Source organism: Saccostrea echinata, unplaced genomic scaffold (assembly GCF_033153115.1).
Source record: "Saccostrea echinata isolate AGI-Se365-2 ecotype Australia unplaced genomic scaffold, CSIRO_AGI_Sech_v1 ptg000029l, whole genome shotgun sequence".
In the NCBI taxonomy this organism is placed as follows: domain Eukaryota; kingdom Metazoa; phylum Mollusca; class Bivalvia; order Ostreida; family Ostreidae; genus Saccostrea; species Saccostrea echinata.
The window spans coordinates 32,644,893-32,661,566 of NW_026889778.1; the positions used below are offsets into that span (position 1 = coordinate 32,644,893).

The 16,674-nt window shown below is 32.8% G+C and overlaps 1 protein-coding gene across 2 annotated transcripts in view; it reads left to right on the forward strand.

Moving 5' to 3' along the window:
- LOC133195807 (rho guanine nucleotide exchange factor 3-like) overlaps positions 1 to 16,674 on the forward strand; it is a 52,197-nt gene that overhangs the window by 19,809 nt on the left and 15,714 nt on the right. For both annotated transcript variants that reach the window (XM_061331754.1, XM_061331755.1), the window contains exons 6-9: positions 9,160 to 9,222; positions 11,949 to 12,045; positions 12,196 to 12,272; positions 13,669 to 13,825. In XM_061331754.1, the coding sequence (XP_061187738.1) occupies positions 9,160 to 9,222; positions 11,949 to 12,045; positions 12,196 to 12,272; positions 13,669 to 13,825 (394 nt within the window). The remainder of the gene's footprint in view (positions 1 to 9,159; positions 9,223 to 11,948; positions 12,046 to 12,195; positions 12,273 to 13,668; positions 13,826 to 16,674) is intronic.

A 16,674-nucleotide genomic window follows, 5' to 3' on the forward strand; every position in this document is an offset into this window, starting at 1 on the left:
CTCTCGGGATTTGCTTCACTCTGAATTACCTCTAACTCCTTGCTCTGCACAGGGTCGGTCTGAATTTCCTCGCTTTCATTTTGCTTCGCGATCGTCTTTTCCTGTTCGGTTGGCAGGGTTTCAGTAACCACTAACTCAGAATGAGATTCTGTTAATTGTTGAGTGGCAGCCTGTTGTTTAAACAAAGTGTCTATTTTCTTACATTTGTCAGTTGTCTTAGTAGAAATCTTTTTTCTATAGTACTTCGCATTATGCGACATGCTTGTGAATAAACAAGTCATACCTAAGAGAATTCGTAATTTACTATAGTCGACTTTCACTTTCATACTAAACTGGTTCTAGCATATATACGAACTACCAGTTTACAACACGGAAGTGTTTCCTTCATATCTTCACAGTGCTTTTACGACTGTCAAAAATATGAGTTTTATTTTTTTTACAGTAATAAATTTAAGCAATCATACATTGGGAATTTTTACACTCAAATTTGGGAAAAAAGGTGCCTTTTTCACGTTGGGAACGGGCCGAATATCGGCCCCAATTATAGAGAATCGAGAGCCCTGCTGAGTCTATAAAGTACAGGTGTCACTTTCTTCTGACAGCTCTTAGCAGTACTCTATATCCATTTTCTATTTTATTGTCCTAAATTTATTCTTGAATAAAACAAGAATTACTCTGGATAATGGTCATTAATTTCATAAAACATGGATTTAAAAAAGATGATATTCGCCTAAAAAAAAAAAAAGATTATTTGTGTTTTTATTATTTTTGATTTAGCGGTGCCCCTACCAATGTTGACTAGGATATTATCATGGCACATCTAAATACCACTTGCAAAGCAGTGATAGGTATTATTTAGAAAAATTTAGATTGATTGATTGTTTGTTGTTTAACATCCCTCTCGAGAAATTTTCACTCATATGTAGACGCCACCACTTGCCAGTGGAGGGCTACAAATTTTGACTTATACTCGGCACTCAGGGTCATTGAGCAGTGAAGGATCTTTTTCGTGCCAGCACCTACGGCAACACATAACCTTGGTTTATACGGTCTCATCTGAAGGACCTGTCTCCACGTCCTGCAGTGGGATTCGAACCCAAGACATAAGGATCTACTACTTACTCTGCAACTCTAGAGCAGACACTCTAATCACTGCACCATGCAGGCAAAAATTAAGAAAATAATTTTGTGAAACAAAAAAATAATAAAAAAAAATTTAAAAAAGATTCCCTACCTACCTACCCTAATTTTTTTTGGAGATGTAACCGGAACCACACATATTTTTTTGTTTGGCCTTATTAATAAATGTAATATTGAAAGAAAAGGTGGAAAACAGACTGCATCAAGAAGGGATGTCCCATTTACTAGGTGGAGGGAGTTTGTTTATGAACTAGGCAACTTATGGAATAATTAACTAGTAAGAATAATCAGCAAATCCATTGCTTTAGTGTTGCCTGCCCATATACAATGTGTTCTTTTAAAAAATGAAGTAAAATTTACTGTTAATAAAAAATCTGAAGCTTAAGAATCAGGTTAAAAGAATAAACCATATTTCCAATAGAAGTTATCCCACCCATTCAATAGAACAATCCAAGAAAAAGACGCAAAGATAATATACATGTGACATTTGGCGCAAAATGATTGTGTTACCCATTTTGTAGAAGGAAATGGACTGACCCAGTAGTCTAGAAACGAAAAAAAATGTTACATGGACATGTCCGTACAAAGAATCGCAAAGAATTGATGTGCATGCAAAAAAACTGAAGGAATTAAACCCATTATTTTGCGTCAGTAATATGATTCTTTCTTCTGCAAACTGTATTTGTTTAAATGCAGGTAACAAATTCCGATGTAAATCAGCTTGCACAAAATCTAGTTCATTAAGAATGATCGCTTAGTTTTGGAACATGGAAAAAATAATCCTTATACTGCCTGACGCACAAGGCGTCAGGCAATTATTAATTGTTGGTCCATCTGACACTAACAGGTCATAACAAAGCACAGATTCTCTAATTTCATTAAAAAGAATTTGAAATTTTGAAACAAAGTGTGGTTTAATATTTTTTTTTTTTTTTTTTGGTAAATTCAACTTGGTTACCGACTTTCAGCAATTAGTAATAATTAATGTACATGTGATGATTTTTTAAATGAATATTTAGTCAGTATTCTTGATGAACTACACAACTATTTGAAAACTTGTTTATAGATATTTGGCAATACCTACATGTAATATTATATTTGTAAAATTTTAGTCAATGAATTTTATGAACTTCAAGTATCAATTTCAAAACACATATGATTTGATATAGAAAAAATCATATTTGTTATTGTCAAGAAGACAAAAATGAAATAAAATACTTTTTTAAAATAGTTTACAATTTATAATAATATCGAGATATGTATCGTATCGCACGATCTGTGTATCGTCCCACCTCTAACCCTTGGGTGAAGAGAATTTAAATTTGTTCAAATGAAGGGCCACACCTTCTTCCAAGGGGAGATAATTATGAATTAATGAAAAATTAATGGTATTGTTTAAAAATCTTCTTCTCAAGAATCACTGGGTTAGAAAATATAAAACTTAGGTGAAATCATCCTCAGGTAGTGTTTAATCAATTTTCTTCAAATCTTGACCCCTGTGGGAAGGGTGGAGTCACAAGGGCTGATCAATTTTTTACACAGGAATACATTGAAAAAAATCTTTAAAAATCTTCTTCTCAAGAACAGCTAAGCAATGGTTAGTCATATTTATATACATGTAGAAGCATCCTTCTTAGGTAGTGAAGAATCAACTTTGTTAATAAAATCATGACCCCCAGGGGTAGGGTGGGGCCACAATGGGTGTCAAAGTTTTACATAGGAATACATAGGCCAGCATTTCTTTATTTTTAGGTTTACGAACATCAGAATTATAAAGTTCAATAGGAGGAGGAAATAACAAAAAAATTAAAATAATTTTTTGGATAAATTTTCGACTTCTGTACATTCATTTTTGCTTCTTTTTTTGGTGCTCTCATAACAGGTTCCTTGCCACTGGCCACAAAATGGTTAAAAATAAGACAAGGTAGAACCTTAAATTGTTAATTTCATTGTCTGCCAGTTGGTGCCAGTGATATAAATTTTGAGATGTTTGTCAAAATACTAAATTAAAAAAAAATATATCAAATTTCTTCACACTTTCAATATATTTTCACTTTTTAAAATATGTGTTAAGTGAATGTGTAAACATTTTTCTTAAAATATACTTGAGAGCTTAATTAATTATTCCTATCATACATGTATAACACACAGGGAGCATTGGGGAGGGAGCCAAAATTTTTTCAACTTAGTGTAAAATAATTTTTCTGGCTGCCACATTCATAATCAATACTATGTGCCTGAATACATTTTATATAATTGTTTTCTTTATTAGTTGAAATATTTCATTTTTTAAGGCTATTATTTATTTCTCCACAAATGCACTTAATTTCTTGCATAGTGTTATTCATTACATCTGATGCATAAGCAATCCTTTTCTAAAGAACGTTGGTTCGACTTTGAGGTATAGCAGAGACCTAAACAATGTGTCTGGCTATAGCTACCATGGGCAGTTTTTAACCAGTGAGAGGAAATTAATTTACATGACAGATACTTTTGAATACGGATACAAAATTATCTCACCAACGTGTCATTGTGCAACAAAGTCGTCAGCATTTTATTTGTCCTCTGAACAGGTGAAAACGTTTTGAATGGCACTCCCGTTGATAGATCACTCACTAAACCAAGGCTATAATGCTGCTATGGCCTATGCAGATCTATCTTCATCAAGTACCCGCCATGTTTCCATGTTTATCGTAAACCGGAAGTACGAGTTCGTAAATTCAAAATCTCGATCCCAACTCAAATTCAATATCGGAAAGAAAAAAATCCTTTTTCTCAGTTTTATATTTTTTCTAAAAATTCAGAAACTTGAGTGACGGGTTTGTAAACCTAAAAATAAAAAAATGCTGGCCACAAGAAAAATTTTTAAAATCTTCTTCTCAAGAACAGCAAAGCCATGATTGGTCATATTATATGGTAGCATCCTCAGGTAGTGTAGAATCAAGTTTGTTCAAATCATGACCCCTCTAGCAGTAGGATGGGGCTGTAATTGACAAAGTTTTACATAGGAAAAAACTTTAAAAATCTTCTTCTCAAGAACAGCTAAGCCATGAGTAGTCATATTTATATGGAAGCATCCTCAGGTATTGTAGATTGAAATTTGTTTAAATCATGACCCCCGGGTATAGGGTGGGGTCACTATGGGCAATCAAAGTTTAACATTCGAATGCAAAGGAAAATTTTTAAAAATCTTTTTCTTAAGAACAGCAAAGCTTTGATTAGTTGTAATTATATGGAAGCATCCTCAGGTAGTGTAGAATCAAGTTTGTTCAAATCATGACCCCCGGGGTAAGGTGGGGCCACAATGGGCCATCAAAGTTTTACATAGGAATACATATGATAAATCTTTCAAAATCTTCTCGCAAGAACAGCAAAGCCATTATTATTCATATTAATATAGAAGCATCCTCAGTTATTTGTAGATTCAAATTTGTTCAAATCATGACCCTTAAGGAGTAGAGAGGGGCCACAACAGGGTATCAAAGTTATACAAAGGAATAAAGGATATATTTATAAAAACTTTATTCTCTGTCAGTGATTTTTCTACACCCAAATGAATTCAGGTCCAAATATTGACCCTTTCCCCTATAAAAAATTAACAATTTTTTCCCAATCTCAGTTGCTTTTTTCCCAAAATTAAACGTCTGTTGTTTTTGTTATATTGAATTTTTGATTTTTTTACGTATAACTTATCTAAAATGGAATGCTATTGTTCTCGGTCATTCAGACTCTAACATATAATATTATACAGTTATGGAATGGGTATGAGGGAAATATTAAATTTATGGTTCCCCAAGGGAGGAAACTAGTTTCCTGTCGAAGGGAACCATAAATTTGATATTTCCCTCATACCCATTCCATAAATGTTTTATTATAATTATACCGAAACAATCATGGACGATTTATTAAAGTAGAGACTCAGACATTTTTTAAAACAATATAGAGGCATTTAAATAATCACAAATGCATGTCATTAAAAATATTGTAAGATAACTAATGCATCAATACCGAGGAAAATAAAATTATCAAAAAATATAAGATAATTTCCCTGACTCTTTGAAGGATTATCGTTGTCTTCATTTTGCTAGAATTCCAGTATGATTTTGACATCGCATATCGAAATGTTTTGATGTCATAGTTACATTGCTAATAATATTACGTCACAGACTTGAGATTCCTTGAACGCTCCATCCACTGTTCATTTTCATTGGTTAAAATTATAAATAAATATTCATGAGGGAGTGTTCCTAGGGAGTAGCTCCGATTTTTCAGGGAGTAGTCCTCAGATGACAGAAATAGTATCTTCTCAGGGAAATAGACAGTTTTATGGTATTAATTTTATATAGAGTAATAACAGTAGAGATATAATAAAAAAATAATAGAGAGGAAGATTGGATTATTTTTTGTGTATGGATCAAGTCAAACTTGTGTGTAAATACATCGTAAGAAAGTGCAAGATGCATGTGAACCAGCCAAACATAGCTTTATTTGTAAATCCAAGTACTAATTAATATTGCAGGGTAATTACAGCAATATGATAAGGGTAATTTAGAAAGTTTAATAATGAGTTAGAAAATAATGACTTCATCATCAATCATGTCAGATTATTCCATCTTCAATGGCTATTATGAGTAGGATATCCTATTATGTATATCTTTATGGCCAAAAAAAAAATGGAAATATAGGACGGTCACAATGACAACTTTCAAAGATTAAAAAAAGTTTGAAATGTAGAACTGTGTCAAATTTGTTGTTTCATAGTAAATATTTTGAATAAATGATGTTACATTTACTTATATATTTTATTTTACCTGTCAATTGAGGGTATCTTATTGATTTTTCCCAATTTGATGCAAATGTCGATGATTTTTCCCAATTGTAAAGGCCCAGGCCCCTTTTAAAAAATGTAGAAAAATCACTGTCAATAACAGCAATGCCTTGATTAGTCATATGAATTCAGAAGCATCTTCAGGTATTGTAGATTCAAGTGTGTTCAACAAATATCTCCACTGGTAGGGCAAGGCCACAATAGAAAATCAAACATATAGGAAAAATTCTTGAAAAATCTACTAAAGTCATGATTAGTCAAAGAAATAAAGAAATATGGAAGCTTCCTCAGGTAGTGTAAATTCAGTTTGTTCAAATTCATCCAAAATACATTTAAAGTTGAACTTTGGTATCTTGAACACTGATATCTCGAATACCATGGATATGTCAAAGTAATTTTGAAGTCCCAATCACTTACTATTTAAGTATTTTACCCTCAATATCTTTTTTCCCACAGTCAGTTCTACTAAAAATCAATGTTTTATTGATAAAATAATATTTTCCTTCTATGTTTGTGTTCTAGTGCACGTGATCAGCAATAATTACCGTAGTGACCCGGATGAAATGAAACTTGCTATACACTTCTCTTATAGTGGTAAAATCAGGGGCAAATGAATCAAGTTGGAAATGAAAATGTAATGATAGTAAGTCATAGTAACAAGAATGAGGAAAAAATACATAGTAAGTAAACATGCCACAAAATCCATCATTATTCAGAATGATGGATTTCAGTCTCGCACCTGAATGTTTAGTGCCTAGGAAGTTTATTTCTGTGAAATATATACCAGGTATGCACTGGGATAAAAAATCCAACAATTTTGACTTTTGTATTTTGACAAAATTATCAAAGAGGACATTTATAGATTTTGGATGGTATTCTATTATACTCTATTAATAGTTATCAATTAAATGGCATTTTCAAGCAGATGACTGGTACACATGTGAAGTTTTCCTGTAAGGCCAGCATTTTTATGTCCCGCCATGAATATGGCCGGGGCATATAGTGTTTGTCATGTCTGTCTTCCGACCTTCCGTCTGTCCTTCCGTCACACTTTGCGTTTAGCTCTGTTCAAAGCTCAGTTTCAAAGAAACTATCCAAGATATTTTTATCAAACTTCATATACTGATAGATATTGATGAGAGCTATGCAACTGCATCAACATTTTTTGACCTTGACCTTTCAATTGACCTTGACCTCACTTTTCTTGAATTAGTGTTTAGCTCAGTTTTAATGAAACCATTCAAGATATTTCTAACAAACTTCATATGCTGATACATACTGATGAGAGCTATTCAACTGCATCAATATTTTTTACCTTGACCTTTCCTTTGACCTTGACCTCACTTTTCTTAAATAAATTTTTAGCTCAGTTTTAAAGATACCATTCAAGATAGTGTTATCAAACTTCATATGCTGATACATACTGATGAGAGCTATTCAACTGCATCAACATTTTTTGACCTTGACCTTTCCTTTGACCTTGACCTCACTTTTCTTAAATTAGTGTCAAACTTCATATGCTGATACATACTGATGAGAGCTATTCAACTGCATCAATATTTTTTGACCTTGACCTTCACTTTTCTTAAATAAGTTTTTAGCTCAGTTTTAAAGATACTATTCAAGATAGTGTTATCAAACTTCATATGCTAATACATACTGATGAGAGCTATTCAACTGCATCAATATTTTTACCTTGACCTTTCCTTTGACCCTGACCTCACTTTTCTTAAATAAATTTTTAGCTCAGTTTTAAAGATACCATTCAAGATAGTGTTATCAAACTTCATATGCTGATACATACTGATGAGAGCTATTCAACTGCATCAACATTTTTTGACCTTGACCTCCCCTTTGACCTTGACCTCACTTTTCTTAAATTAGTGTCAAACTTCACATGCCGATACATACTGATGAGAGCTATTCAACTGCTTCAATATTTTTTTACCTTTCCTTTGACCTTGACCTCACTTTTCTCAATTTGTGTTAAAATGTTGCATTACTAATATACCCTCGGCGGGGCATTCATGTCCTATGGACATATTTCTAGTTTTATTTTTAGGTTTACAAACCCACCGCTCAAGTTTTTGAATTTTCAGAAATTAATAAAATTGAGAAAAATGGATTTTTTCTTTCCGATGTTGAATTTGAGTCGGGATCAAGATTTCAAATTTAAGAACTCATACTTCCGGTTTAAGAAACATGGCAGATAAATAAATGTAGATCTGCTTAGACACAGCCTTAGTCCATAGCAGCATCATAGCTTGGCTTAGTGTAAAATTTGTTGACAGGAGTGTCATTCGAAACGTTTTCACCCATTCAGAGGACAATAAAATGCTGACGACTTTGTTGCATAATGACATGTTGGTGAGATAATTATGTATCAGTATTCAAAAGTATCTGCATGTAAATAAATATCCTCCCACAGGTTAAAAACTGTTCATGGTAGCTAGGCCTATAGCCAGAGATATTGTTTAGGTCTCTGCTAAAGCTTACAAAGTACAGTCTAAGCAACATTCTTCAGAAAAGGGTAGCTTATACATCAGATGTAATGAAGTCCATTTGTGGCTTGTGGGTGAGATAAACAATAGCCTAAAGAAATGAAATATTTTAGCTATTAAAGAAAACAAGTATATACAAATATAAACAGGCATGTAGTATCGTTTTTGAATGGGGCAGCCAGAAAAATCATTTTACACTTAATTGAAAAAAATTTTGACCCCATCCCCAATACTCCCTGTCTGTTATATGATAGGAATATTTACCTAAGGTGTCTAGTATATTTTTAGAACAATTTCTACACATTCACATAACAAAAATTGTTTTAAAAAAATGAAGATATATTGAAATAGTTAAAAAAAATTGATTTTTTGAAATTTGTATTTTGACCAACATCTCAAAAATTTATATCACTGGCCCCAACTAGCAGACGATGAAATAAACAATATCAGGTTCTACCTTCCTATTTGTAACCATTGTGTGGTCAGTGGCGAGGAGCCTGTTAGGAGAGCATCAAAAAAGAAGCAAAAATGAATGTACAAAAGTCAATAATTTATCTAAAAAAATAGTTTTATTTTTTTTTTATTTCCTCCTCCTACAGGACTTTTTCATTCTGGTGTTCGTAAACCTAAAAATAAAAAAAATGCTGGCCTAGTTAGACTATTTTTGACAACTGAATTCATGTTTTACAGGCAATATATGAGCTGTATCAAGGTGAAAATGATCTGGTAGAAGACTTGACCATTGTCAAAAAGGTGAGGCATTCCTTAAATTAAATAAATCATTAGATTTAGAATTAAATCACTGAGTCCTTATTTTTATTAATTTTTAAGCAGATTGCATCTATGAATTGCTTGAAAAATGTGTGTGTATTATTTGTTTTAGTTCATGGTATGGGTCATATTCTATGATACCAGCCTGAGTAGAACATATATTGGAATTACATGCAATATAAAACTGTTACACAATGGAAAATTCATGCAAAGGGTTTTTTCTGTCATACTGTAAATATATTTTATTTGCAGGAAATTTATTTTGTGATATCGATCACAGTACCTCCAGTTTTGTATTTGTGTGGAATCTTTACAATGTTGTTTTATACTCAGGTGACCGTTAAAGCCCTTGGGCTTCGTTTTATAAATTATTCCAAATAATTATCTTGCAATAATGGTGTCATGAAAATTGAAAAGAAGAAGCTTAGTTTAAGCATCCTCAGGTAGTGTAGATTCAAATTTGCTCTAATCATGACACATGGGGGTAGGGTGGGGCCACAAAAGGCAATCATAGTATAAGGAAAAATCTGAGAAAATCAACCATTTGGCCAGAAGAGTTAAAACTTATTAATAAGTGAAAACTTCATTAAATAGTGTACATTGAAATTTGTTCAAATCCTGACCACCTTGGGTAGGGTGGGGCCACAATGGACGATCAAAATTTTACATACGAATGTATAGAAAAACATATGGTTAAAAAATATAGAAAAAACATTTCAAAGCCTTCTCTGATCACCTGTCAACTGTCTGTCCTGTCTTCATATTTTTGACATACTGAATACAGGGAAATTTTCACGCAAGACCCAAGTGGGTGAATTTAAGACCAGGCGATTCCAAGAAAACAGTATAATTTCTTAAATAGAACAGTGACTGGGTGAATTTAAAAGGGAAAATTGTTTGCAAGTGTAAAAGTGCAAAAATAACACAGGGCCAAAAAAAACCCAGTATACAGTATTCCCTGGAACCAGTGGGTCAGTTTTAATCATATTTACCACAAAGAGAATTTATTTTTTCAAGTGAAGACCTACATTCTCTTTATTGGGAGATATAAAGAAATAATGAAAATTTGATGAGGTCATTAAAAAAACTTCTCAAGCACTGTTATGCCAGAAAAGATGAGACTTATGTGAAAGGATTTCAGGTAATGCAGATTGTTGACATCCTTGGTTCTTCAAGTATACTGTTCAAAAAAAGAAATGCATAATAGGAAGAATACCCTAAATAAAATAGAATAGTTTTGTCATTAGGGCTGGGTATTGGCTGGGAATTTAGTATTGCAATATACTGTGAAATTTTTAACTGTATTATGATATGTATTTCAATATTTTCAATAACAGTTAAAATGATCTTTTCTTATTTTATTAGCCAGAGTGTATACAACTATTATAAATATGGTGTAACTTGAGTAATTATGACAGTTAGAAGGGGTGTGCAGTTAGCATCGCCCGACGCCCAGGGCTACCATATTTGGGGTCGGGCTAGTGGTTTACTGCATGCAGGTAGCTCTGTAGGGTAGTAAAAATTAAAGATGCCAATGTAATATATAAAAATCACTACTGGTATTTTCACTCATTTTTTGCTTTTAAATTCCCAACCAATGAAAAATGTCCAGGCAGCATGCTCCTTTTGTTCGTAAATCTCCATAATCTTATCATTTTGCAGCACATCCTGACTTATTTACTTCCAAGAACGATCGTTTTTTTCTAATCCAATTTTCCTCTATTCATGTGTTTATGGTAAATAAAGGCAGATATCTCATTAAATTATTTACGATAACTCAATCAACTGAAAGATAAGTGTTATGTGATTTACATAAAATATATTTCCAGTGTATTTATTAATTTAAGATGAAAGAAAATGACTTCTTTTTGTTTTAGATGAGCTAGTGCAATGCACAGAAAAAGGAAAAAAAAATTTAAAATTCATTTTTATTTTCTATCATAATTATTAATTTATACATGATCCAGATTTACTAGACAGTGAGAATTAAACTTTAATTTTAAAAAGAATGACCTTAAAACCCTGACTTTTCAACAGTAATCTATTTTTTTCAATAGATAGTTTTCATATGACGTATTTTCTCTCCGAGTTATTTCTCTTGGTGGTCAACCTGCTAATTTTTCCTCTTCGTCTTACCAAATCTAAGAGGGTGTAGCAGAAATATTTGGGGGAAAATCTTTATAGAATAAAAATAATGAAATAAAGGAGGCTTTAACAAATGTATATTTTTCAGAAAAACAATGCTTCCTACCCCACAATGGCCAGTATAAAAAGTTAGAGTTGGTTGAATAATGAAGGAATATGAGCATATTGACCTCCAATATGGTGGCCAAAGGGGGATAACTCATTAATTTGGGCCTACTGAAAACTATCTATATTATTTAGTTGTTAATTTTTCCTCCATGCATTTGGGCTAGTAACTTTTTACTTGGGGCTAGTAACTTTATTGCTGCCACAAGCCCGTGGGCTAGTACTTGATTTTTTTAATTGCACACCCCTGCAGTTAGGTTGTAGACCCATTGTTTACTTCATTTCTTCATTATCAGTACATCATTCTACTAAGTAACCTTTATGTTCATTGTTTCGCTAAAATTTTACTATGCGTTTCTATTTTTGAAAGTGTATTTAAAAAGAATGCCAGCAGGGGCATGCAGATCATAGTTACAAGAAAAAATATTTTGAAATATGGTACCAATAATTTATTATAGACATACCGGGATTCCATGGAGAAGTTACAACTAATGACAGCTTGGGAACTAAGCCAGATATTTGGTCCCATTGACAAGCTTATTCCTATTCATGAAGGTAAGGCAATGATGGGAAAAACTAAGACCTTTTATTTTACTGTAAGACTAAAGATGTGATGGTTACTTAAAATTTTACTGACAATGAGTTGATGTTGTTGGCCAAAATTTGGTCAAGACCAGATAATTGTTTTCTTTTTTTTTTCTTCAGAGCTTGCATGTGGACTACAGAACCAGAGACTACCAGATGGGACAACCCGAGATGTTGGAGCTCTCCTTGTGGATTGGGTAAGGCCTTTATTGTGTAAAAAAGGATCATCATGATCAGATCTTTATATAGCATTACTGTTTACATGTACCACAGTATATTTTTCCATTTCACTGTAGAATAAAAATTTGAAAATATAATTGAAATACACATACACAATGAATAAACTAGGACGGATGATATATTGAAATATGAGGACTTATTAGCTCTTCTGAGCTGAAGGCTCAGAGCTAATGTTATGGCCATTTGTGTGGTGTGCATCAACTTTTTGGAATATGGGCCATATCTCAAGAACCCCTTTGCCAATCTTTGTCAAATTTGTCTCGGAGTATCCTTGGCCCAAGGGCTTTCATTTGTATGAAAATTAGGGAAGTAATCCTTATACCATCGTCTTCGACTTCCCTCACTATAATTTATTTTCTATATCCATGAGTCTACTCTGCTCTGTTTTGCAAATATAACAACAAACTATTTGTCGTAAATGGGCATATATTAGAATGCCAAACAAATGAACCAAATATGTACAAAAATTACACATGCCCATATTTGAATATATCCCTTATAAGGATATTAATATACATTACGAAAAAATACAAATATGACTAGAAGATTTGGCAAAAAAGATGGGAGAACAAACACGTCACAAACTTGTCGATAACTTACACAAGTTATGGATAAGGTTTAAAACCCTTCCATATAGGAGCAAAAGAATGTTTTAAATCTATTTCCAACAACATAAGAGGCACACAATATACCACACCATATATAAATGTCAGGGGGGAAAAACAACTATCTAGGGGCATAGATATTTATGTGAATAAATTATGCAACCAAACCACTATGCCTAACGAGTGCCATAATAAATCAGTAATCATAGCCTAGAGAAATGCCCCAACCATATACTGGGGCACAATAACAAGACAATAATTATTGCTAAAGATTACCCTAACCACAAAGCAGCTATAAACAATAATGCAGTATTCCTAGATAGAAAATAAACTCCAACCGCATAGTTACAAATTTATAAACCAGTGACTGTTACCCTAGCTAGAAAAACATTCTGAACTTATATGGGCACAACAATAAAGCAGTAATACTACCTTGGACAACAACACACTGATTTGGGATGTGTCTAAAGTGCTTACTTTTTTGCGAAAATTGTCTCCTGTGAAATTTATTTCACTTAAAGAACTTACTTTGAAATTAGTTATGCTTATTGCTATAACAAATGCCACTAGAACTTTGCATCTGTTAACTATAAATGATATGTGCAAGAGCAGTAAGTCATATACTTTGTTTTTTAAATCTTTATTAAAACAAAGCAGACCAGGTTGTTTGTGTGGACAATTAGAACTTTCAGCTTATCCACCTGATAGAAGGAACTCAACTGAGTAAAATATTTCTTTGTCTGTACAGGTGCAGAAACTGAAGGAATATGTTCCATTTTGTGCCAATCAGGTATTTGGGAAAGCTATGTTGGATGAGAAAAAGAATGATCCAGCTGTTGATGATTTTCTACAGAGGTGCCAGGATTCCCCATTCAGTCGTAAACTTGACCTATGGACTTTGTTAGGTAATGTTTGATAAATGTTTATGGTTAGGTTCAAAATATAAAAAAAAATATTTTAAAAAGCAATTTTTCGTTCAAATGAGCAAGAGTCATGTGTGAACTCTTCTAGTTAGATTAATCTGTTTTCTTTTGTCATCATTGTTGTGGTCATTGTTGTAATCTCCAGAACTACGGAGCCAATTTCAACCAAACTTGCCACGAAGTATCCTTGGGTGAAGAAGATTCAAGTACCTTACACTATCCCTTTCCAAGGAGAGATAATAAGGAAAGACGAAAAATAGTGTGGGATCATTAAAAAATCTTTTCAAGAGCCTCTGGGTCAGAAAATAAAAAAAAATTGTGTGAAAGCTTCCTGACATAGTGTAGATTTAAATTTGTTCAATTCAAGTTTGTTCAAGGGGTAGGATGGGGCCATATAAGATGATCAAAATTTTATGTAGAGATATACGAGGGTTGTCCAATAAAATCATGGACAAGTTGATAAGAGTGAAAAGTAATAAAACTGCTTTCTAAAAGCTTCCCTACTCTTTAGTACTTGTTTCATCAATACATGTAGCAATTTTCAAATAGATATATGATCAAATAAATAAAAGATGAAATTAGAGATGGCTTTAGGTGCACTGATTGTGTCTAAAGCAACCTCTTGTTTTATCTTTGCTCAAAAAAGTCAGATAAGCATCACTTGAATTCCAGGAACTTCATAGAATATGCACACTGAAGTTCCCCTTTATTCCTCCATAAACAGTCGAGGGACCAATCTTGCTCACACATTACCTTCAGAAGTCTTGTATTAGGTACACTTACTTTCATTGAACTGAATAGGCAATATTATTCTGGCAGTCCGCAGTGACAGCGTCTTTTAATATTACCAGTAGTGATTGTCTGTACTGATAACTTTATATATTCTTTCTTCTATTTTAATCTCTTAAGGCGTCATTATTACTTAATCCACATAAAACTGAACTGCTTTCCAGTGTGCCTTAGTGACATCAAACTTTGCCATTTTATAGTGTAGTAGGGACCATACCTTGTGCACATTCAAGCATTATAAAATCCTTATATTTGCATATGATTTATCAAAAATATTCAGATGTTTTAAAATATGATAAAGAAACATTTGACAAAAATTTCAGCTCAGTGCGCTTATTTTTAATCAATTAAAACACAATGTCCCAGATTTAACTGGACAACCCTTGTACAGGAAAAAATTCTTTAAAAAATCTCAAGAATTGCAAGACTATGTTTAGTCATATTTATATGCAAGCATTCTCATGTAGTGCATATTTAAGTTTGTTCAATTTGTGGCCTAACAGCCTCAGGCAAACAGATTGGTTTTTGTGCAGGACTCTAAATAATAATTTTTTTTCACTGGTCACTCGGGCTATCAAATTTAAATTTTACTGGTCAATCCATAACTATCACTTTCCCATTGGGCTAGTAGGTATGAAAAAGACTGGCCCAAAACCATTGCTTAAACAAGGGCACCGAAAGGCAGAGCATTCCCTGGCAAAAGAGCACATTGATCCTGGCAACTTCCATTACACATGCACTCACTCACCCAAACAAGCCCATTACTGTATCTGCTCCAGCTTTGTTGTGAGGGGATAAAATTCAGAGCACATTTAATGTAACCTTGAGTTTATTTTCCGATTTTAATAATCAACAGTTATAAAAATCATTTCTTCACAGTTGAATCTTGATTTTTAATCATCTCTAGTAGTGCCACTTTCAGATTCTGCGTAGTCCTTGTTTATGAACATATTTCTTGTTTTCATAATACTTCATTTAAATTATCTCGTTCCACCTTTAGAAAACGTTAAAATATTCAAAAGTATTCAAAAACTTTGTTGTTAGAAATATTTGTGATGTTGAATTTACATTGCGTTACTTCATTGTACAACCTAACAAAACAAGGAATTGTTTGCATCAAAATAGAACCTCGACACACAAACCTGTCTAGTTAACTAGCCCGACAGTGAATTGATTTTGATATGCATAAAATAATCACTAGTCCCAAGGACATGTGCTTTCTACAAAGCACTTGCCCAAATCCAAAATTTACTGGCCCCAGACCAGCGGGCCATCAATTATTTCAAGCCCTGATTGTGTCTGACAAAACGCATGTTGCCCTCAAACCCAGTCAATAAATGTATAATAGTAGTCATACAATGTGGGTTAAAATTATCATGTGAATAGAGTGGGAAAAATTCTTTTTAAAAATCTTTCTCTGAAGAACTTTTGAAATAATTTTGATAATGAAACAAAATGTTCATCATATGTTTCAATTGGATTATTTTACTAATCTGCAAATTCTTAAGTATGTATGTTAAATAAAACGCAAATCGCCGAGCCAGGTATGGAATTTACTAACCAGGTATCAAAATATTCAAAATAGAAATTTTGATTTAAGTCTGTTCTCAGTTTATGGTTTTGAGGCCAGGACCAATGTGACTCAGGTTACATTTTTCCCACGGGCCTATTGTTGACCATACTGTATTTTGAAGATTTTTACTTCTTCAAAATCTGCTCTCTTCACCTGTATATATGTTAACTTATTGTAAAGTATATAGAGGATATTCTCTGTTTTATAGATGAATATGGAATTTATTTCACAAGTGGGACAAAATTTTTTTTTATATTTTGAAAATATAAAAAAATCCTTTCTTATGAGTGAAATAAATTCCATATTCATCTACAAAACATTGAATTTTCTGTTTATTACATTTTCTTAGATTCTCCCTTTGCCTCTGTCTTTTCGTAACACAGTGTCTTAGGTGTGATGTCATAGTTCAGTGGTCGAGATGTCATAGCTAAGCGATTGCGAGATTGAAAAATGTTGCAAACGACATATT